General features: G+C 31.6%; 1 protein-coding gene across 1 annotated transcript; it reads left to right on the forward strand.

Moving 5' to 3' along the window:
* Nucleotides 1–5,442: 5,442 nt before the first annotated feature.
* On the forward strand, nucleotides 5,443–15,944 carry LOC145935601 (uncharacterized). Its single transcript, XM_083037091.1, has 6 exons — nucleotides 5,443–5,537; nucleotides 11,404–11,572; nucleotides 12,756–12,951; nucleotides 13,113–13,304; nucleotides 13,563–13,690; nucleotides 15,933–15,944. The coding sequence occupies exons 1-6, from the start codon at nucleotides 5,443–5,445 to the stop codon at nucleotides 15,942–15,944; spliced, it is 792 nt and encodes a 263-aa protein (XP_082893217.1).
* The last annotated feature ends 10,550 nt before the right edge of the window (nucleotides 15,945–26,494 follow it).

Genomic DNA, 26,494 nt, shown 5'->3' on the forward strand with positions numbered 1-26,494 from the left:
TTCGTTTAATCACTTTAATCACCCGTAGTCGCCATCTTGGTTGGCAATTTTCCCCTCACTTCTCAGGCTTCATCCCCCTCGCCTAAAAAGGTACCTTACGCTCCATCCAGTTATTCCTACATCCATGGTCTCATTATTCTGTGCATAAGAGTATTAAGATAAGATTACCAAAAACAGAATATTTCACAAAATATTTTGTAATTTATGTCAAAATATTGTATCTTTCAAGCCTTGTAATTCGGAAAGTATTTAACCAAAAACAGTTTTATTATAGTGTTTTGGAAAGCTCTGTAGATAAGCTACAAGAATATGTAATAAAAATAGGTCTTTCCATTTAAATTTTTTAAGTTGATCTTCAAATTTGACCTCTAGGTCAAAGACAAGATTATCATCAGATGTCCCCTTTGAAATCCTACAACTTTTGTTTGAAACATTTTTTCGTATTTCTCATAATTTTTTAGATATTTGCGTAGATCCTTTAACATATAGAACATCCTATATATCAATGGCAAATATTAGCAAATTTATATATATTAATAGCGGCACAAATATGTATATCAATGGCACAACGACTATTGTATTATTGATTTATTTGTAAAAATTGAAAATATTTATTAACTTCTTATTTGTTTGTACATTACATTACATATGACACGTTTTCTGAATTTTGATTATGTATGTAATAGAAAATTAAAATTATGTCTAGACAAAATATTAATTCTGAATTTATATTTTATGCTATAACAAACATTTTTTTCAGGAATTACCTTGTATAAATAATTATTTTTATATTTTTTAAAAAATATTTTTGTACAGAGAAATATATATTCCTTCTATTAATTGAATTATGATATGACAAGAGATAAAATATAATCTATTTTTTCTAAAATTATTGATACAATGAAACAAATTATGATTCATATAAGGTATAGACAAAAATTATATGGTTTGGAAGGAAACACATGATAAAAATATAGACTTGATATTAAATAATCTTTTGAAAGTTATGACAAGGTTAACTTAATTTTTTTTTAAATAGAACTTCTCTAATTTTAAATAGAACTTCTCTTATTTATATAAATTAATTTCTTGTAATATTTTACGTAAATAATTTTAAACATAAGAAAATTAATTAAAAATTGTGTATGAATTTATGATGTATATATCTTAATTCAACATAATTTTACGTAAATTATGACATCTTGTAAAGTACATATTTATTTATCACAATTTTTTACTTTCTCGGCGTTATTATATTTTAAATGAGGTAGATAGCATATAAATTGAAATATATATTAAGAATTAATTTTAATTTATGTTTTATTATATGTATATATTCTTAAAAGTACATATATAATGGTAAGAAAAATTTTAAATAAAAGTAACTTGATTCTGAATTAAAAAAAGATAGAAATATTAATTTCTTTTTGTTGAGTAAATACTAAAATTAAGTAAAGGTTATTATTGTTTTTATTTTCTCTCATAAGATATTATTTACAAAATAGTTTATGTACATATATTGTTATGTACCAAAAAAACTAAATTAATATAATGAACAAAAAAAAAGGATAAGGAAAAACCAATAATTAATAACAAGAAAATAACGTTACGTTATTATTTTTATCTATTTGGTATTAATTAATTTAAAGTTTAAATAAATTTAACTTAATAAAAGAGAAAACGTTGTTATATGTAATAAAAATAGTTATTTTGAGAAATTTTTCTTTCTTTTTTATTTCTTCTTCTGTGTCTAAAACATAAAAAGTTTATTATTAATGTAAAAATTATACATATAAAATATAATTATAAAAATTAATAAAAATAACTAATTATTTTTATTTATATACATATATTTAATAATATTAAAAAATTTTAACTAATATAAAAATAAATAATTAATAATTTTATTATTTCAATAATTTACCTTTTCAACTTCTTCACATTTTCTTTTACAAGGTGTACGCACACCTTTTAATAAAGCAGTTAAAGGCATATGCCCATCGATTTTTTTTATATCCTTTATTTCATTAATTGATAGATATGGTGGACTTACTATAAAAAAATATAGAAAATTATATAAGATATATCAATAAAAGATATATAAGATAAATCAATTTATCTTGTACGGAAAAAATGTAGTTAAAATATTCAATACAAATTAACAATTGTAAATAACATGATATAGTTTTAAAAAAAATGTTAAATTTTTATATATTTAATTTTTATATATCTTAAATTTTTTAAAAAGTTAGATTAGATTAGGTTGTTTAATGATTCTAAAATTTTAAGAATAAATAAGTATTTTTTTATCTGTATTGTACATGATAGTAACTTCTATTTTATCTCCTTTATTAATGTCAATTGTTTGAAAATCATCATATTTGAAATTTAACACATGTATCTCTAATTTATATGTTCCATCCGTAATTGATCCATATCCAATTATTTTATTTAATTTGATATTAAATGATTCTGAAAAATTGGTTTTAACGTATCCTTCTACTTCTACATAAAGAGTAAAAAGAATTAATAATAATATTAATTTTAATTGACATTTTTAATAATTTTATTAATTAATATTTCAACAAATTATTATAAATAATGATAATAATAGTAATTTCTAATTTTATAAGAAAATAACAAAATAATAATTTAATATAAAACTTACTAATACATTCCGAGGTGTTTAGAACATCTTGTAGTAGTGTTACTATTGGTTTGACATTTACAGAACCTTTGGGTTCGTATTTTCCTAAATTTGATATAATAGTATTTGATTTAATTTGCAATTCATAAGGTACATTTCCGTGATTAAATTGGGCTGATTTCGGTATTCTTGCCTGTACACCGTCTAAATGGATTATCTAAAAATAAAATAAATTTTAATATTATGAAAAAGATTATATAAAAAGATTATATTTCAATTTTCAAATATACAAAAAATGTGCGTTAATACTTAATTTAAAAAAAATATTAATTTTATAGTAAATTATTTACATAATATTTAACAACATATATTTAAAATTAATTAAAAAATTATTTAATATTTCAGAAATAAATTAAAATCTAAAAAATAAGATTAATATATAAAAATAAAAGTAAATATTTACACAATTAGAATACAATAATGTGGTGTTCCACGTTGTCAATTTCGTCGTTCCAAGCAACAACTTGAACGCATCGTCCATTGCCGTTATTTAATAAAAATTTGAAAAATTTGTACTGTTGTTTACTGCCAACGTATCGTGTGGATTCGATACCTTCTACGTAACCTATTATTTCACTAATAATAAAATGAAATTTTAATTCTTTAATGTAGCCATTAAAAAAAAATAATGTAATTTAATTTACATAATTTAATTGTAAGTATTTAATTTACAATTTAAATATAACAATAAAAATTAACGTTCTTATATTTATGTATTTAATAAATGATAAAGTGATGTTTAACTTCATTTAATTTTTTATTTCTACATATCTAATTTGCAATAATATTATTTCTGAATAATTATATATTAACTTTAATAATATTTCTGTTATTAATAAAAATATCCATTATAAATAATAAAAACAAATCTATTTTTACTTACATTGTGGAATCATACATTTCTACTGCATCGAAGATCTCGTTAGGCGTTAATAATTCGGTGGGATCAATATCCTCATTCTCACACAGTTTCTCCATTTTTTATGTTCTTAATTTTTTTAATTCAAGTTATTCCTAAAAATACACATAATTACAAATAAAAGAATGTTTTAATCAAAAGTTGTTTGGTTTTAAAAGGGAAAGAAGACAGGATTATTAATTTGTTTTTAATGTAAATAATAAAAAATCAAAAATATAAGCAATTTGTCGACTATATGTACTAAAGCATTCTAATTATATTTTTTAAGAAATAAAAATGTTTTTCTACGAAAGAAATATGTATGGACATATATCATCTTGATTTTTTAAAATAGTGATTAATATTTCTTATATTATAGTTTTTTATATTTTTAAACTTTAGAAACTTTTGTCTTATTTTACTTTATATACTTTATATTTTTAAATTTAAAATTTAGACATATTATAAATATATATTATTATAAATACAAAATGTTATAAATCTGAAGAAACGTTAATTATATAAAAAAAATTTTGAGTAAAAGTTGCTGGGAATACATATGAATTGAAGACATATAAATGCAAAAAGACTATTTAAAAATTTAAAAATTTTAAATATATTTTAAATAATAGAGAATAATTACCTGTTATTATGTTTTTCAATCAATCACACGGAAGATGTGAACACAAGGGAGTGATTTGATCTAATAAAAAAATGTGCATTCGTAATTCGTACGTGTTATTTAGCAGTTGTCATCGCAACATTCATCTTTTATTTATTATCATCGAAGATAATTATTTTTAAGGTCTTACGTACAATAAAACCATTAGAGGAATATTTTTATTATAATAACTCTTATCATTATTAATTTTTTTTTTTCTTTTTTTAATATTATCTACTACTTAATTTCTATTTCTCTACAATTGTTTTATTGTACGTAATTACGTATAAAGCATTCTAATTATATTGTACGTAATTACGTACAATAAAACAATTGTAGAGAAATAGAAATTAAATAGTAGATAATATTAAAAAAAGAGAAAAAAAAATTAATAATGATAAGAGTTATTATAATAAAAATATTCCTCTAATGATTTTATTGTACGTAAGACCTTAAAAATAATTATCTTCGATGATAATAAATAAAAGATGAATGTTGCGATGACAACTGCTAAATAACACGTACGAATTACGAATGCACATTTTTTTATTAGATCAAATCACTCCCTTGTGTTCACATCTTCCGTGTGATTGATTGAAAAACATAATAACAGGTAATTATTCTCTATTATTTACAATATATTTAAAATTTTTTAATTTTTAAATAGTCTTTTTGCATTTATATGTCTTCCATTCATATGTATTCCCAGCAACTTTTACTCAAAATTTTTTTTATATAATTAACGTTTCTTCAGATTTATAACATTTTGTATTTATAATAATATTTATTTATAATATGTCTAAATTTTAAATTTAAAAATATAAAGTATATAAAGTAAAATAAGACAAAAGTTTCTAAAGTTTAAAAATATAAAAAACTGTAATATAAGAAATATTAATCACTATTTTAAAAAATCAAGATGATATATGTCCATACATATTTCTTTCGTAGAAAAACATTTTTATTTCTTAAAAAATATAATTAGAATGCTTTAGTACATATAGTCGACAAATTGCTTATACTTTTGATTTTTTATTATTTACATTAAAAACAAATTAATAATCCTGTCTTCTTTCCCTTTTAAAACCAAACAACTTTTGATTAAAACATTCTTTTATTTGTAATTATGTGTATTTTTAGGAATAACTTGAATTAAAAAAATTAAGAACATAAAAAATGGAGAAACTGTGTGAGAATGAGGATATTGATCCCACCGAATTATTAACGCCTAATGAGATCTTCGATGCAGTAGAAATGTATGATTCCACAATGTAAATAAAAATAGATTTGTTTTTATTATTTATAATGGATATTTTTATTAATAACAGAAATATTATTAAAGTTAATATATAATTATTCAGAAATATTATTATTGCAAATTAGATATGTAGAAATAAAAAATTAAATGAAGTTAAACATCACTTTATCATTTATTAAATACATAAATATAAGAACGTTAATTTTTATTGTTATATTTAAATTGTAAATTAAATACTTACAATTAAATTATGTAAATTAAATTACATTATTACATTTGTTGAGAATCCAAACGCTCGCGTAATACTATTCACGGAGTTCTGATTGCTACCGATAAAGTCGATCTTTCTTATCGACCGCTCTCCCAAAAAGGGACTTCGGGTGTCGCTTATGTCGTCCCCTATATCTCTTACTTATATATATATTCTAACCGTGCATTGTTGTTCTCTATCGCGTACATAATAAACCTTTTGTACTCTTGATATAGATCTCGTGAGTGATTATTATAGACACTATTGCTGCCCTAACAACGTCCTACTCAACAGGTTATGGGCTCAGGACGAAGTCTGTAGTGAAGTGATTAAGGATCTTCAACCGAAAGACCAAGTACGTGCAGATTCAAGGTTAGGCGGAAGAATCGACACCTATAAAGAACAGCCATGGAACTTTCGGGAAACACGACACGAATTCCTCTACTATCAAGAGATAATTATGAGACATGGAAACTTCGCATCCAAGCAATAATGGTCAGGAATAAAACGTGGCCATACGTCAGCGGACGGAATCCGAAACCGGAACCCGCGGCGGGAAACGCGCAGGCAGTAGCAGCGTGGAAGGAGGAAGACGAGAAGGCAAAGGCGGATTTGTATCTCGCGATCAACGATGCGGAACTCAAGCAGGTAAAAAAATGCGAAACGGCGCAAGACATCTGGCAGAAGCTAGAATCGATTTTTGAGTCAAAGGGGCCCGCTAAAAAGGCCTCCTTATGGAAACGACTCATAACGCATCGACTCAAGGTAAGCAGCAACGTACGCATGCATGTCGATGAATTTTTCGACATCGTCAATAAACTCTCAGAATTAAACATTGAAATTGGCGACGAATTACAGTCTATCATGCTTTTGCACAGCCTACCCGAGAGCTTCGATAATTTTCGATGCGCCATAGAATCAAGAGACAATTTGCCCGAACCTGAAGCACTGAAAGTAAAAATCTTGGATGAGGATACAACGAGGACAGAGAGGTCTCGAAATAACGACCACGACGCCGCCCTGTTTGCACGGAAGACACAACCAAAATCGAAGAAGAAGAGGCTGGACAAGACAGGAACAAAATCGACCGACGAAACCTTCAAATATAAGTGCCATAAATGCAGGAAGGTAGGACACAAAGCTATCGAGTGCTCCGACAAGAAAGAGAACGCCAAGGCTGCTGAAGACGAATCCTTTTTTGCGCTGCAGTCTGTGAATATCTCTTGTCGCGCTGATTGCGACGTAAGGAAGGCCAGGTGGTGCTTAGACAGCGGCTGCACGTCCCATCTTTGCAACGACGGAAGGCGCTTTACCCAATTCTCCGACGCGGGAAGTGCCAAGCTGAATTTGGCGAGCCACGCGTCAGCGGAAGTGAAAGGAAAAGGTACTGTTAGAATCGAGATCACAGACGGCGATACTGTCAGAGGAATACGGCTGGAAAACACATTACACGTACCAGATCTCCGAAGCAACTTAATGTCGGTAACCAAAATCGTCGACGCTGAGTGTATCGTGACATTCGATAGGAATCGCGCTGAGATAAGAAAGAAGAAAAACCGCGACATTTTGCTGATTGCGGATAGAATCGGTGACCTTTATTACGTGCGAGAGTCACCGGAACCGTCGGCCTGCACACATCGTCGACAGACATCGAGAAGTCACAACTACAAATATGGCATGAGAGGCTAGGCCACTTGAACGAGAGCGACCTTCTGGAGATGCACCGAAGAGGAGCGGTTCTCGGAATGAAAATTAAGAAAGGCGAGAAATTACCTCCATGCGAAGTCTGTTCCATCGGAAAACTCACGGCGTCAAGCTTCCCGAAGTCGTCGCAGAAGAACACGAATATCCTCAACATAGTACATACCGATCTCTGTGGACCGATGAGAACCGAATCGAGAGGGAAAGCTAGGTACTTCATCACATTCACAGACGACTGTTCTAGATGGACCGCGGTATATTTCTTGCGGAACAAAAACGACGATTTGCGGATTTTCAAGGAATTTAAGAAATACGTCGAGAAGCAGACGGGAAGGAAAATAAAGTGTCTTCAGTCCGACAATGGAAAAGAATTTTGTAACAAGGGCTTCGACGACTACCTGAAGGAAGAAGGCATCGTGTTGAGAAAGAGAGAGAGAGAGAGAGAGAGAGAGAGAGAGAGAGAGAGAGAGAGAGAGAGAGAAAGAGAGAGAGAGTGTGTATGTATGTGCATGCGGGGAAAATGTATCGCGAATGCATTCGCGCTTCGCTATGAGCGCGCAATTAAATCCGAGTGATTAACGCACTCGAATTCTGCGCGACGACACGCATTATCCGCCTGTGCGCCAATCGCACCGCCGGCGCGCCCCGCTACCGCGCACAGCAGCGCGCGTTTCGCGCGCCAAATATCGTCGCCTTCGATCGCTCACGGGTAACCGTCCCGTGAGCGAAAAACAATAACGACGAAAACAAACGGCTTTGTCCTCCGACTTTCGAGAAGATTCGATATCTTTATATTACAAAATCACAAACACTGTGATTTTGTCTCAGAATCTTCTCGAAGGTCAGCGGGATAAAGACCGTTTGTTCGGCGCCTTTTACTCGCACTCGTCTAGTCAGCTTTCACGCGCACAGACCGAGATCCTTTCGCTGTTTTCTTCTCCTTTGTTCGAGCTTCTCGCGGACAGTAACTTTTTCGTGCGGTTGCACTTCCAGCGATCGTCGCACTGCTTGTCGCGATAAAGGTGCATCGCGCTTGCATCCTGTATATATATATTGTGTAATTTTCTTGTAAATATAGTGCCGTGGGTTTTTTTCTTCGTGTAAATCCTGTGTTCTTTTTTTCTTTCGTTGTGTCGTTGCACTACCTCTGCGTCCTCTGGACTCAATCGTGTCCGCGCAAAACCGCTATCTACGCGCTTTAAGATTCCGCACACATCGGAAGAAGATTGACGACCCCATATACTTCGCAGCAGAACGGCATAGCCGAGAGGAAGAATCGGACCCTCGTCGAAATGGCGCGCTGCATGATAGTGCAATCTGGGCTGCCACACTCGTTCTGGGCGGAGGCAATATCGACTGCGAACTACATAAGAAACAGGTGCGTAACGAATGCACTTCACGGCAAGACTCCTTTTGAAATATGGCACAAGGAACGTCCGAACGTCGAAATCTTCAGAGCCTTCGGAGAATTGGCATACGTTTTAGACAAGAGCCCTGGCAAAGGAAAATTCGAACCTAGAGGAATCAAGTGTCTCTTCGTCGGATACGACGCCTCGGCGAAAGGGTATCGCGTATGGGTACCCAGCGAGCAAAGAGTAAGAGTCTCCCGTGACGTAAAGTTTTTTGGAGTTACAGATTCCGAGGGAGCTCGTGACGAGTATGAAGCTGAAGGTCCTGTCATTAAGATAGAAGCTGAAAACCCAGTCATCGAGATAGAAGCTGAAAACCCAGTCATCGAGATAGAAGTTCAAAACCCTGTTGTCGAGAATGATGCTGAAGAAATCCCAGAGAGAAATAACGCATCTAATACCAAGCGGGGACCTGGCAGGCCAGCAAAGGTCCTTACTGGTCAAAGAGGACGGCCGAAGAAAAAATACAATCTGGTGGAAAGCTGCGACAACCTGGAGAACGTACCCGGACCCGACGACGAGTTAATTATAGGCGACGAGCCAGTTGAAGATTCTGCGAACGTTGCCGAGATTTCTTGGAATCAGGCTCTGGAAGGTCCGGATGCCATCGAATGGAAGGAGGCAATACTGATCGAGATAGAGTGTCTAGTTAGGAATGACACGTGGAACATCGTCAATCGACCAAACGATCACGGCGTAATCAGTTGCAGGACGGTTCTCAGGAACAAATACAGGCGGTACCATCGATAAGAGAAAGGCCCGCGTTGTAGCTCGAGGATTCTCTCAACGTCCGGGAATCGACTACCACGACACGTTCGCCCCCGTAGCCAGACTCAGCTCTGTGCGCCTGCTGATGGCCTTGGCTGTCCAATTCGATCTAAAGGTGCGCCAGTTGGACATAACCGCATACCTAAACGGGAGAATCGAAGAGGAACTCTACATGGAGAGTCCCAAGTTGTTGATTGATTTTTTACAGGAAATCATCAACAGAAAGGACGAGCACGATCCTGTAGGAAGAAAGGCCAGGAAGATGGTACAGGACTTACGAGGCGGCAACAAGGTGTGTAAGTTGAATAAGGCGTTGTACGGCCTGAAACAGGCCGGGCGACAATGGTACCGGACGCTCGATGGACGACTTCAACAGCTGGGATTGAAACCGACTACCGCCGACCCTTGCGTCTACGTCACCAAAAGACGTGGAAAGGTATTGCTGGCACTTGTGTACGTAGATGATATTTTAGTTGCATATCATCGCGATGCGGATCTAGAATTTCTGCGAGAAGGCTTACAGAAAAACTTCGATGTCAAGGATCTTGGTGAGGCCCATTATTCCCTCGGAATAGAAATTGAAAGAGACAAGGATTGCATCAAGGTGTCACAAACCGGATACATCAATGAGATCATTCGGAGATTCGGGATGGAATGTTCGAATCCAGTCCAGACGCCCACGGATCCAAACACCAAGTTAGGTCAGGCTACAAACGGCGAGGATGAAGGATCGGAGAAAAGGCCCTACCGTGAGCTCGTGGGGGCCTTGAATTACTTGCCGTAGGAACAAGACCAGACCTAGCATACATCGTGAGTTCCTTAAGTCAATTCAACTCCTGTCACGAAAAACAACATTGGGTCGCGGCGAAGCGGGTGTTGCGATACCTGAAGAATACTGCAAGTTACGGCATCACCTATCGCAAAGGATGCAGAGAGCTGAATGGGTTCACAGACGCAGATTGGGCCGGTTGCCCACTGGACCGGAGGTCTTACACCGGTTATGCGTTCACACTCAGCGGAGCAGCCATAAGTTGGGAATCCTGGAAGCAACGAACGGTTGCACTATCTTCAACGGAGGCCGAGTACATGTCTTTGACGGAGGCCACGAAGGAGGCCATGTACCTGCGTAAACTACTAAAGGAGATCGGGATTTTCGAGGCGAACGAGATCTCGATCTTCTGCGACAACCGAGGAGCGCTGTCATTAGCGGAGAACTCGGTCTATCATTCGAGGTCAAAACACATCGATCTGAGGCATCACTTTGTTCGAGACGCGCTGAAGGAGGGCTTCATCGGACTCGAGTACTTGAAGACGGAGGATATGCCCGCAGATGTCCTGACAAAAGGATTGCCGAGGGAAAAACACTTCAAGTGTATGAATCTTCTTGGAATAAGACGATCACTTATGGAGTAATACCGCGTTCGATTTGAGAGAGGGTGTTGAGAATCCAAACGCTCGCGTAATACTATTCACGGAGTTCTGATAAAGTCGATCTTTCTTATCGACCGCTCTCCCAAAAAGGGACTTCGGGTGTCGCTTATGTCGTCCCCTATATCTCTTACTTATATATATATTCTAACCGCGCATTATTGTTCTCTGTATCGCGTACATAATAAACCTTTTGTACTCTTGATATAGATCTCGTGAGTGATTATTATAGACACTATTGCTGCCCTAACAACGTCCTACTCAACAACATTATTTTTTTTAAATGGCTACATTAAAGAATTAAAATTTCATTTTATTATTAGTGAAATAATAGGTTACGTAGAAGGTATCGAATCCACACGATACGTTGGCAGTAAACAACAGTACAAATTTTTCAAATTTTTATTAAATAACGGCAATGGACGATGCGTTCAAGTTGTTGCTTGGAACGACGAAATTGACAACGTGGAACACCACATTATGTCTAATTGTGTAAATATTTACTTTTATTTTTATATATTAATCTTATTTTTTAGATTTTAATTTATTTCTGAAATATTAAATAATTTTTTAATTAATTTTAAATATATGTTGTTAAATATTATTAGGTGTACAACTTTGCTTCCGCCGTTTTCCTATAGATAGCTTTAGCGGTAAGTAGTGGTCGAAATAAATAGATCATAGACGTCATGCAATAAACTTGGGCATCTGTCAACATAACCCCATAGAAACATTAGTCGATTTGTGTCTGCATCATAAAGTTATTCTCGATTGAAAATGTCAGTTTACGAGCCAAATTCTCGTCATTTGCGGGAGGTTTTAATTTTCTGCTTCAATATGAAGAAATCTGCGGCTGAGGCTCATCGAATGCTCTCAAATACTTATGGTGAGGTCGCTATTAGTGAAAGAACGTGTCGTGAGTGGTTTCAACGCTTCAAGAAAGGTGATTTTCACGTCGAAGACCGGCATAGCGGTGGAAGAGAGAAGGTTTTCGAAGATGCAGAATTGGAGGCATTACTTAATGAAGACTCGAGTCAAAATCAAGAAGAATTGGCACGATCATTGGGAGTGACTCAACAAGCAATTTCAAAACGCCTCAAAGACATGGGAATGATTCAGAAGCAAGGAAATTGGGTGCCGTACGAGTTGAAACCGAGAGATGTTGAACGGCGTTTGTTTGCTTGTGAACAGTTGCTTGAAAGACGGAAGGGATTTCTGCATCGCATTGTGACTGGGGACGAAAAATGGGTTCATTACGATAACCCCAAGCGCAGAAAATCATGGGGATATCCCGGCCATGCTTCCACGTCGACGGCCAAACCGAATAACCTCCCGCAAATGACGAGAATTTGGCGTAAACTGACATTTTCAATCGAGAATAACTTTATGATCCAGACACAAATCGACTAATGTTTCTATGGGGTTATGTTGACAGATGCCCAAGTTTATTGCATGACGTCTATGATCTATTTATTTCGACCACTACTTACCGCTAAAGCTATCTATAGGAAAACGGCGGAAGCAAAGTTGTACACCTAATATGTAAATAATTTACTATAAAATTAATATTTTTTTTAAATTAAGTATTAACGCACATTTTTTGTATATTTGAAAATTGAAATATAATCTTTTTATATAATCTTTTTCATAATATTAAAATTTATTTTATTTTTAGATAATCCATTTAGACGGTGTACAGGCAAGAATACCGAAATCAGCCCAATTTAATCACGGAAATGTACCTTATGAATTGCAAATTAAATCAAATACTATTATATCAAATGTAGGAAAATACGAACCAAAAGGTTCTGTAAATGTCAAACCAATAGTAACACTACTACAAGATGTTCTAAACACCTCGGAATGTATTAGTAAGTTTTATATTAAATTATTATTTTGTTATTTTCTTATAAAATTAGAAATTACTATTATTATCATTATTTATAATATTTGTTGAAATATTAATTAATAAAATATTAAAAATGTCAATTGAAATTAATATTATTATTAATTCTTTTTACTCTTTATGTAGAAGGATACGTTAAAACCAATTTTTCAGAATCATTTAATATCAAATTAAATAAAATAATTGGATATGGATCAATTACGGATGGAACATATAAATTAGAGATACATGTGTTAAATTTCAAATATGATGATTTTCAAACAATTGACATTAATAAAGGAGATAAAATAGAAGTTACTGGTATCATGTACAATACAGGTAAAAAAATACTTATTTATTCTTAAAATTTTAGAATCATTAAATAACCTAATCTAATCTAATTTTTTAAAAAATTTAAGATATATAAAAATTAAATATATAAAAATTTAACATTTTTTTAAAAACTATATTATGTTATTTACAATTGTTAATTTGTATTGAATATTTTAACTACATTTTTTCCGTACAAGATAAATTGATTTATCTTATATATCTTTTATTGATATATATTATATAATTTTCTATATTTTTTTATAGTAAGTCCACCATATCTATCAATTAATGAAATAAAGGATATAAAAAAAATCGATGGGCATATGCCTTTAACTGCTTTGTTAAAAGGTGTGCATACACCTTGTAAAAGAAAATGTGAAGAAGTTGAAAAGGTAAATTATTGAAATAATAAAATTATTAATTATTTATTTTTATATTAGTTAAAATTTTTTAATATTATTAAATATATGTATATAAATAAAAATAATTAGTTACTTTTATTAATTTTTATAATTATATTTTATATGTATAATTTTTACATTAATAATAAACTTTTTATGTTTTAGACACAGAAGAAGAAATAAAAAAGAAAGAAAAATTTCTCAAAATAACTATTTTTATTACATATAACAGCGTTTTCTCTTTTATTAAATTAAATTTATTTCAACTTTAAATTAATTAATACCAAATAGATAAAAATAATAACGTAACGTTATTTTCTTGTTATTAATTATTGGTTTTTCCTTATTCATTTCCCTTTTTTTGTTCATTATATTAATTTAGTTTTTTTGGTACATAAGAATATATGTACATAAACTATTTTGTAAATAATATCTTATGAGAGAAAATAAAAACAATAATAACCTTTATTTATTTTAGTATTTATTTTCTTCATGTGTTTCCTTCCAAACCATATAATTTTTATCTATACCTTATGAATCATAATTTGTTTCACTGTATCAATAATTTTAGAAAGAATAGATTATATTTTATCTCTTATCATATTAAAATTTAGTTAATAGTAGGAATATTTCTCTGTATAAATATATTTTTTAAAAAATATAAAAATAATTATTTATACAAGGTAATTCCTGAAAAAATGTTTGTTATAGCATAAAATAAATTCAGAATTAATATTTTGTCTAGACATAATTACGCAACAACTTGAATTTTCTATTATGTATATAATCAAAATTCAGAAAACGTGCCATATGTAATGTAATAATGTACAAACAAATAAGAAGTTAATAAATAAATATTTTCAATTTTTACAAATAAATCAATAGTACAATATAGTCGTTATGCCATTGATATATATGTAACTTAATTTAATTTTAATATTAGTCTATATTAGTGCGGCTATTAATATGTATGTATGGCTATTATGTGCCATTGATATATATGTAACTTAATTTAATTTTAATATTAGTCTAATTAAAAAATTGTGTTAAATTATATATTTTCATAAATAAATATAAATTTTTAAAATATATATTGGAATTCTTTTACATTCTCAGGGCTAAATGGCGCGCGCGTAGCGCGCGCAATGTTATGTTCTAGTATTTTTAAAAAATATATGACAAAACATACATTGCTATAAATTGATTTTATATTTTGATAACAAAAATGAAACCAATGTGTATATACAGAAATAAGGATTTCCTCTTTTCATAATGAGAAAAAATCGTGGCAACTGAACAACGAAAGTACATGATATCTGAAGCAAATAAATAAATAAAAAATAGCACAATGCAAAAGTGCATTGAATTGTATCCTTTACTACATTCCACACATCGCTTGTTGATATTAATACACATTTCTTTTACACAAGTAGTTAGATATTGTTGTCCTATTAGCAGCTAAAAGGGGAATTTTTAATTCTATATATCCTATATATACTATTCCATATATATTCTATATATACTCTGTATATACTATACATTCTCTGTGATTTTTATGTTTAAATTATTTTAATGCCTGCTGTTGCTTTCATCAATTAAATTGTTGACTATTAATACTTAAAAACTTAACTGTTGATTATGGAGCAAGTGTTACAAAGTGTTAACAAACTATAGTCGAATCTCAAACTGAATTTAGAAGACAAAAAATTACAAAATTTTTTACAATACAGGACATAAAAAAATTGCATCTCTCACGCCTTGTGCAGCTTCTAGAAGTTGTGACTTTTGTAATATCTTTAACTATTACTGACCACACACACACGCACACACACACATATCTGTACACTTCTTTGTATATTTTATAATGGAAATCGACCAGATCTGTAATCTGATGGTCTATTAAATTAAGATTAATTCCTATAGTGGCATTTCACATGGCTATATGTTTTTTAAACGTAGTGTCACGTATATATCAGGAAATTCGGTTTCGATCTCTTTAGCAAAATGCAACATAATTCGATATACATATATGTAAATATTTATCAATAATTTTGTTATGTCTGGAATACCATGAGTAAAAATTTTTCAAAAGCATTTTTTATTTCTTTACTGTAAAAATACATTGTTTGTACACATTTTAATTAAGTTTATTTAATATTATAGGAACAGTTCTTCCTAATTTCCGCGTATACAAAATCGCACATATTTTTGTGTCTGTTTCTTTTCTTTTTAGATAACCCAGTGAACAAAGTAATATAGCAGCAATGTAGTGGCAATGTAACCGAATATAACAGTTATATTATCAGAATGTTACATGTACATTACATGTAAGTTACTTTTTCCGACTCAGCAATATAACATGTTATATAACGTGTTATCTAACCGTTACATAACAGTAAATGTAACTGTAATATAACAAATATTATAGCTGTTATATAAATGCAATATAATAGTAGATATAACTGTAATGTTACAGTTATATTGAGGTGATAAGCGTGTTACAAAAGTTGAATAAAAATATATTGATTCAAAATTCTTATTTATTCATAAAATGTATGTATTACACCAAACAAAATAATTATAATGTGTATCAAATCAATAAGATTAAAATGTAACAAACTTAAAACGAGATTAGTAATATATTTTTTATATTAGGAACATATATCTTTTACATTTCCTGCAAACTTTGTCTATCGACTAGATATTAATAGTGACTAATAGGTACTAATCGACTAGATACCGAGTGATGATGGCTGTGATAAAATAATACGTGGGTTCTTGCAATGTCGCTATCACATGTCGCTATCACAGTTACATATAATACATATCCCACCTCTTTATTGCGCGTTACATTACATGTGTATATTATTATTTGTACGTGGTGTTACGCATCACTCATTAAGGATGGCAATTCCGGTGCAGACTTTTTTTATTCCGGTGTATAGTGAATTTCTTCAATAGTCTAGATACTATATAATAATGTTTATAAAAAAAAAATAAGAAAAAGACTTTTTGACAAAGGACACAAAGGCATTTTTTTTCACGGTTGTATATGACAATAGCAAAAGTATCTTTATCTTTTATTTAAAGAAGATAAACTCTGTAACCTTGTTAAGAGTTTGCCTCTTTCTCTCTTGCCTCTGTTGTCTTTCTTCTCTCTGCTTTTTTCTTCTCTTTTTCTGTTGTTCGAGTTCGTCGTTGTTTAGCAAACCGGAACCATTCTGCGACGATCTCTTCAAATTCAATTTCCTTCGTTGTCGGATATGTATGTAAAATAGCATCTATGAACAAATTAATATAATTAATGATGTAAATTGTAAATACAATGTGAAACATCTAAAGACTAGATAATAAATCAGAGTAAATTTAGATTTATTAGGGTTGACGGGGCTAACTTCTAACAGTGGGGTTATTATGATAAACAATTGAACGAGGTGAAGTAACCAATTATTTTGCATTTTGTTTCGTTCTATTTTTATTTAGATACTAAAACGATTATAGTATAAATTATTTGGGTTTTTATATAAAAACCGACCATGTTTGCAGGTCTAAATACCACACAGCTCTTATATTTGCCCTACTCTAAGTGAAAAATGTTAAAAATTAGATTTAAAATATAACCTTTTTATATTTATAAAAATTCTGTAACAAAAACTTAAAGATATTCGACAACAATTCGACATTTTTGGCAAAAATTAAAATTCTTCACAATATTATCATGGAATGAGAAATGCCTATAAAATCTAATCCTTTCAAATAGCATTGCAAGAAACCATAAAGACAATTATATAAAAAAAAGTTATTTTTTCGAATCGATATCGACAACGCTGATTGGGAACACTTATTCCTAATTATAATAATTATTATATACATTATTGAACTGTCTGTTTGTAGCAAGAGCATTATTCAGTCAATGTTTCTGCCAAAAATCGGACTGTAGAAAAGGAGAAACCGTATTCTCAAACAACGTTAAAATGGTATTTTCTGGTGTTAAAATCTCGGATATTATATTATTTATCTTGCATTATTTTTATAATACATAGACCTTCAATGCAAAAGTTTCCCTTCCGTCCTTTCCATGAACATAACTCTGCGCAGGAATTTGTGAAGATCTTTGTGCAAATTCTTTGGATGTCCTCACGCGCTGTGTGACCTCCAATTTTCCGTACAAATGTATTCTGCAATAGAAATATTATTATTATATTTGCAACAAATTGAACAAAATTTGATCTATCTTCGTGAGATATTGAAAGAATTAACTTACGAATTGTTCTTTCACTTCCGAATTTTCATGGATTTTTTTCTCGAAGGCTTCAATCTCCGCGATCGATTTTAATGGCAGAAGATGCGCTACGAGGCCGACATTTCCTGAAAACATAGGTCTTCCGCGTTCGACTTTCTGATGAAGCTCTCGTAGTTCTACTTGAATCGATGCGAGCATCCGAATAATTATTCTTGAATATTCTACATCAGAATAAATAATAGACAATATCGAAAGTATTGAGATGTTCCTTGTAAATGTCCAATGTCCAATAAGTCCAGTCAGTTTCACCTTCCTGATTACGGTCCATCACTTCCATGCCATCAAAGGCTTTTCTGGCAAGCGTTGAAACTTCAGAAAAATTTTCTTTCTTGCGAGTTGCTGGACTCGCAACCATCGCAACCGGACTCGGAATCGTCATGTATGGGTCATCCACGTTTTCTGCTTCCTCGTCTGTGTCGCGTTGGTCTTCATCTATAGCACAACAGAAGATATCATTAGGGTCTGACCAGAACGGCTGATTTATAATTTTAAGACAATGTTTTATGTTTTAAGTCTTTGTCTTTAGTAACGTACAATACTGTCTTTTGTCTCAAGTCTTAATCATATGTACGAAGTGTTAACGTTTGTAAGGAATAAACATATAAAAGTAATAATTTTACTGTATGCATACAGTATTCCTTACATTCCAGATTTTTCTTGTGCGTTACTATAAAGACAAAGACTCAAAACATAAAACATTGTCTTAAAATTATAAATCAACCATTCTGCTCAACGGTCTGAGTCAGACCCTTACTTATGATGTCGTGCGACTTTGTGAGCTGTTTTGATCCTCTTGCCTCTACGACGTCGTGCGAGTTTTGAAACTTTTCAGATTCTGATATCTCGCCAGAGCTGTTTAGAATCGGTGGCAGATCTGATAATATATTTCGACCTAAAAATCCAGATTTGATTTTCGATGATGTTTCGTTGTCAGTTATATATACAATATGCGTTGATGTATAGTAAAAAAGTTTACAGACATGATGTAAAACTATCATTGAGATTTCTGCACAAGGATTTACAAACAGCTTCATCTTAATAGCTCAAGATGGAATGCACAAGAGATAAGATGTGAGGATTTGCAATTTATAGGGATTTCAAGTTCAATTTAATAACTGTATAAGTATAAAGTGCAAATTACGAAATGGATTTAAACAGGAGAAAATACACTACAGATTCCCCTAATGGTATTCAAAAAATAGATGACGAGACATCACAATCTTTAAAAAATTTGTTAAATCAGATTATAAAATGGCTAAAACTTACGCAGCTCTCGTGGCTTTTTTATCCGCTTCAATGTTTTAGATTGAGTTTCATTTTCATCATCGGATGAGAAGCTCGATATTCGTCTATTGAGTATCACTTTTCTATGTCCTTTTCCGAGTTGGTCATCGTCAGTAGTTATATAATTTGCATCTTCCGCGACCTTTCGGGCCTTTTCAAGAGACGCTGAAAAAAAGTATTTATTATAAATAGAAACTAGAAATATCACAGATATTTCTTTATTCTATAATAAAGAAGTATGCCTACTGCAAAATTTTTCGATGGTAAAGTTATCCCATAACTTTTTATCTGGTTCAGATTTTTTTGCTATTAGCGTACTGACATTTTTACAATTTGTCAGCCACCAACATGACGGTTCATCACCATTTGTTTCAAGCCAATTGGATGGTACTTCGGAAACTTCGTTGTTGTTGAATGTTACGACTGCATACGCCATGTCTATCACCAATCGTAAGTGAAAATGAAGTAATTTCAAAAAGGAACAAGAGGAAATGAAATTGCAGGAAAGAATTTGAAAAATACGAGGAACGATCTTTTCTATTGGATTGAATTCTAGATAATTAATGATTATATTGCAATAAAGGAATCACTACACTTGAAGTGGTTTCCTCAGGATTTTGCAATTTCAAACACTTTCTCTGTATTTGCGATGCTAACAACGTAATCCGTTCTAATATAAATCTTTTGTTAACCAGAGAGATGCCAAATTTCTGAGAATCGCACGGTACTGAAAAAATGACCTCGTGTTGCTATACTTATTTCCTCTTATGTAAAGAACATTACTGTCGCTAAAAATTTTTGTTACAATAAAAATCGAATCATCGTTCAATCGGCAACAATTCTCATAATCCTCTGTTGAGATGAAAAATCCATCGAACTCGAGATATTTGATCTTTATTGCAGACTTCGAATAGTGTACAACTGGATACGATTTGCGATATTGAGTTTGAATAAGTAGAGCATTTTCTTCTGTTATACGATTAACGATTTGATGTAATGGTTTTTGCGAATTCTTAACCTGTTTCTTTATTGCCTGCAAACAGTTTTCGAATTTAAACGCACTGAATTGATCTAAGCAGCCAAATCGGGTTACATCAGAAGCGAGGTGCACGAGATTATGTAAACTATGCGTAATGTTTTCCGAGCCATACAATTCTCCATAATGCAAAACGAACCAGCGCAATAAAGATTGAGCATAATCATTCATAACTAAACACAGTTTACGATCAGCTAAAATACGGATTGCTACGCTTAATGAAAGAAAATGATTATACAAATCTTTCCGCAAAACTAATTTCAAAATCACGGGGCCAGTGTATAGAAGAAACTGACGAAACTCAGTAGCCTTCCATCTATCGACATCGTTAAGACTTCTCGGTTTTCTGCTAAATTCTTTAGTTATGAAGCATTTCATTGACTCTATAATTTTTGACGCAGCCTGCAGTTGTTCGTTAGTAAGTCGAACATTTTTAGGGCCTTTAATCCAGAATTGAAGAAGACGTTTGGTAACTCCCAAGCATACAAGATGCATATAGTCTAAAACAACTTGGGAAACCATATCTATATTTAAATTTAATAAATCTGAATAACCCACATGATGCTCAGGCTGTTGTTGATGTTGAAAGGAATAATCAGTTCTTAATTCGCTATCTATTTCAGGAAATGTCATGCGATGGCCCAATGCATCTCCTTCTTGAATACATTTAGAACATCCAAAGTATCCATTGTGACCTTTCGTATAAGTGAGAAACGACTTTGCAGGTGCATCGCAAACAATTGCCTTGATACTTATACAACATTTATGATCATCAACATTAAGGCCGTTTCTAAGAATTTCAGTCATGCCAATGATAAATTCTTTCAGATAAATATTAGCATCAGCAGGTTTCTTGTCACCATAGTATATGCCAACAACGATAGGCTCGGTGTAGAAATCAGTTTCGATTGATACTAAAATTGGCCAAAATTGAGCTCGCGAACTTTTGAACAAAGGTAAACCGTCACAGTTTATATTTATTTCTATTTTATAGGGGATAACTTGAAAGTACTTTGCAATCGAACGTTTCAGTCCATCTGTTAGTCCGAAATGCACGTAATAGCCATCATTCATTGGCTGAATCTTATACGATGTATTTCGAGGTGTTTTCATAAGAGTTCGAACATCTATTGGTAAATCAGAATGACCGTGCAAAGAAAGAATTTTTAATAATGCATTCACGCTTCTGTGTGACACGTTATTTTGTACAGTCCAACAGCGCAATTCGTCTGATAAACTTACATTGACAGTACTTGGAATGTCACAATTAGTTTCAACGAAAAACTCATTACTAGAGTCACTTGACAAATATTCCGCTATATGTTTTGTCCCAATATCAGCAACATCGCCCGTGTGAATAAAGACATTGCTTTGAGTTATAGGAATATCAAAATCCGTGAAAAAAGCTGATAACTGGTCGTTGTGTATCTTATTGGCAATTGAATAATTGAGTGGACTGACACGATCGATATGGCAACTATGAGATAAAGGTGTTATATGAGAAGTAGATGGCTGATTATGATCTGTCAAGTACCGTGCGATTTGTGCATTGAGCAATTGGTTTTTTCTACGTTTAGATAATGAGGCAATATCTTTTGGCATTTTTGAAAAAACGATCCAGTAAAAAATACTTGCTACATACATTTAAACTTATGATGGATAAAAAGGTAGTATAGGTGTATAATATTGAAGATATTGAGTGCAATTACAGTTGGAAAATCTGTAAGATAAAGAGAAATAAGAAATAAGAAATGATAATAGTTTTAAATATCAACAGTTTTCTCTGTAATTTGCCTTTACACTATTATGACGATAATAGAAAGTGTTTGTTGGTATTAATTATTAGTAACTAAAAAGAAATTGTAAGTATTAGTAATTGTGTGTGTGTATATTCGTAACAATGTATTATTCAGAATATGGCAAAATGTAGTAGCGTGTAATAGATGAAACAAAAATAGAAACCCAGATTGCCCAAGTATAATTATCGTTTTACTGTCTATAATGGTTTATGCGAATGCAGTTGGCTTTTAACTTCGGCTATTTGGAAGCTACAAAATACAAAATTAGGTAATAAAATGCAGAACGATAGTTAGACTTGAGCGAGGCTAATCTATTTACAAATGTGGAACTAACAATGAAATGAAACAAGAGACAATAGTTCACTTAATTATCACATACGTACCTGATTAATAATGCGAGCTTTTGTAAATTGTGCTTATATTATGAATTATTCCTTATTATATATTGTATATATCTCATCAATGCCCCTTCTACTTTCTGGTAGTGCGAAATCATCTATAGAAAAATTTGTTTCTTGCACAGTAAGTGCGAGGAATCTGTGAAATACATTACCAGGATTAAATTTATTTGCTGAGCTGTAACTATACAATTCAAGTTAGAAAATTGACTGAGAAACATATGCTGAGAAATAAAGAGCATGCATTTTTAATATGACTCGAATTATAAATGTAGTTGAATTGAGGTTATGAGGTTAACGCATGTGCCAAAAGCGATTATGAGTAATTTTAAAATAGACAAATTCTCCGAGATTCTTATAGAATAATATTCTATCAGCACTATATACATATATACATCCTTCAGCATATATACATACCTTTCTTTAAGACGCTGTCGTACACGTTTTGCCGAGAGAACAAAGAATTAATTATTCTCTCACGTTATTACACATATCACACGTCTGCCGTTCTCAGCCCTCTATACTGCGTTCAAAGAGCGAATGTCCCTTGGTCTGCGCATAGGTGGCAAAGTGGGGAGAGCGTGGCGCGTATTATTCAGTGCCGCATACGTAAATACACGCTCGGGCACGCTTGAATCTCAGCTTAAAAAAGTGAAATAATTGAAATAATTAAATATAATTGAAATATAATTGAAATGATTAAAATAATTAAACTAATTTCTTTAAAATATATTAATAATAATAATTTTATAACTAGGTCCGATGCTTCGGGGGCCTGGTGCCATTTGTTGCTATAGCACTGACAAGCTTTAAACAATACACGAACAGTACAGGAGAAGACTATGGGCGGAGACCTACGCGAAACGAAAGAGTTTTCGTCCGATCGGTGAACATTCTCTTCTTGGACACAGTCGCAGTATAGGCACTTCACAATTAACTCACAACACGGCACTCGTGACATTATACCATACGCGCAATGATTAATACGCGTTATCCACCGAGACGGATGAATACGGATTATAAATTGATCTTATATGCATTAATTATAAATTATATCTTATAAATTATTAATAATTATTAATTAATAATTATGTATCCTAATATAAAATTAATTTTTGCCCGAACTGAAAAGCCTACATTAACTTTACAAACCTTTCGGACAAAGACTATTTAAAAATAATTATATGAATTTTTGACGAAAAGCAGACCATTAATTAGCCCTTACGAAATAGAACGACGCAAGGGTTTAAGGGCCTGGGCATATAAAAAAACGTAAATAGTAAACAAATTAACAGTCTTGTTACATTACTGTTAGGTTATTTTGTTACACTCCATTAATATTATCAGAATATCACAAAGTTATATTAACATTGATACAAGCATATTATGTAACAATTACACAATTTTTGTTACATAACTGTAATGCCAAAACGATATATAACAGTTATATTACCTGCATGTAGCAAATTTTACATTACATGTAACTTTCATGTTATATTGCCGTTATAAAACGTGTTCACTGGGAATCCACTGAACATATCGATGATTTTATTAATCCTTTTGTAATTTTTAAAACCAAAAATTAATATTCGCTCTGTTTCTCTTGCGGCGATTAAATTGTATTAATGTTAAAGTAGCTTCTCTAAGAGAAATCCAATCAGGTAATAAAAATTTGTTTTTCAAAATTATGTAATTTCTTTTGAACTTTTATAATAGATAATATTGAATTTTTTTTATATTCTCCATTCTTCTTGTATAAAGTTTTGTAATTTCTTTTCTTCTAAATTGAGTTTGACATTTAACAACAGTTTTGTTAACACTTGCTTTATAATCAAGAGCTATTCGGTTTTAATATCCAATACTGAATTAAAACATACGTTAAATATACATCTATGAAATAAGTAAGCAAATAATATACATTACATAAATAATTAGTTATAAATAATAATAATAATTAAATATTTTATAGAAAAGTAATCATTCGCGAGCATAATCTGCCTTTAGTGAACAACAAGGATAAGATGATTCCACTAGCGTTGCATTCGTTAAATGGAACATCTAAACATACTCTGCAGTAGCATCAGAATGGCGACAATAACGCATCAACTTTTAGGAGAGGACAAACTTTTGCATAATACATAATGCATAACGCATAAAGGAATCAAACAATCAGAGTCCTTAATTTATATCCTGGGGATAAAAATGAAAGATTCTGATTGGTAAACTGATTCCCTTATGCGTTATGCAAAAGCCTGTGCTTTTAAAGCTATCGCACACTTATCCAAATTGATGTAGCTGCATATGCATAGCATAAAAATGAATCAATAAGCATCGAGATTAAATCATCATATATTAAAAAATAAACATAAAATGATATAAAAAGGCCAACTAACGAGCAAATATCTAGATGTTGTTGAACGATTATTTATTAAATATTAACATTAAAGATATTTAAAATAAATTAACAAACGTTTCGACTGTACGCAGTCTTCTTCAGTGTTGTCATTTAATATTAAGGTCATTTAATATAGGTGTTGGAGGTGAGATGTGTCACAGACAATCACTGTCACGGATGGTCATAAACTCATCTATGGGCATATATTACAAGAATCACACATACCATCGGGAACTAAGACAATTCCACGCCTAAACGATGGAATTAGAAGAGTTTTCCACCTTTAATTTTTATAACTTACTCTATTCGCAACACGTCAATAAATCTTAGCAATGTAATCGTTCGCATTATCAAAATGTTCAGAAATTATACTGTCATAAATATTAAATGACAACAATGAAGAAGACTGCGTACAGTCGAAACGTTTGTTAATTTATTTTAAATATCTTTAATGTTAATATTTAATAAATAATCGTTCAACGACATCTAGATATTTGCTCGTTAGTTGGCCTTTTTATATCATTTTATGTTTATTTTTTAAGAAATACAAGAGCGCTACTAAATTGTACAATTGTGAATCATATATTAAGTCTAAAATTTTAGCAGTATTTTATTTTTCCAGTATTTCTACCAATACAGTGTGAATACGCATGTTATGCTCGATTTATGCTACGTTTTTGTCGACTTTAGTTAAAGCGGCATATCCTGCTTGAATATTGAAAACATTGGCCGACATAATATGACCCGACTAGAAATTGGCCCGATATGTCATAAGGACCTGGCCGGGCAGTCTTAAGGCATGCCTTACTAAGGCTAACCGATTAGGTTCTTATTATTACCTAATCGAGTAATAGTAAAGCTGAAAGCAAAGTTTAATCACGTAATCTGATCAGGTCATGATGAGGACTCTGTATATATGCCTCGTCAGAAAATATAAAAAAACGCAAAAATAAAATGCAAAATTTTATAAGGTTACATAAGCAGGCCCCGGTCAGAACATGTTGCCTTATATTATTCGAAATATGGTACAATTTATTTAATCAGGTCCTGATAAGGATAATGTATATATCCCTCGTTGGAAAATATAAATTAAATTGCAAAATTTTATAAGGTTACATAAGCGGGCCCTGATCAGGACATGTTGCCTTATTCTATTCGAAATATGATACAATTATTTAATCAGGTCCTGATAAGGATAATGTATATATGCCTCGTTGGAAAATATAAATTAAATTGCAATGTTTCTTGATTTTCATTAGTTATTTGCATCATTCTTAATTCTTCTAAATTATTTTTTGATTTAGTTGCAGTCAGAATATCTAGCTCACTTTTCGTTGTAAGTACATATATACTCTGTTAAATGTTTAATTTTTTGAATTTTTTTCCCTATCACAATATGTTCCTAGATTATTAATAATGTACATCAAGGGTATTAAATATTTATAAATATCATTAAAAATAGTAATAATTTTTTTCAAATAATTGTTACATAAAAAAAGCTCAGAGATAAAAAATTATTTCATAAACCAAATCTCTATATATTCTCAAATAGTTTTAGAATAAATTTAAAAAAACATAAG

Source organism: Prenolepis imparis, unplaced genomic scaffold (assembly GCF_030444845.1).
Source record: "Prenolepis imparis isolate NDT839.2.m4 unplaced genomic scaffold, iyPreImpa1.0 SCAF_4, whole genome shotgun sequence".
In the NCBI taxonomy this organism is placed as follows: Eukaryota; Metazoa; Arthropoda; class Insecta; order Hymenoptera; family Formicidae; genus Prenolepis; species Prenolepis imparis.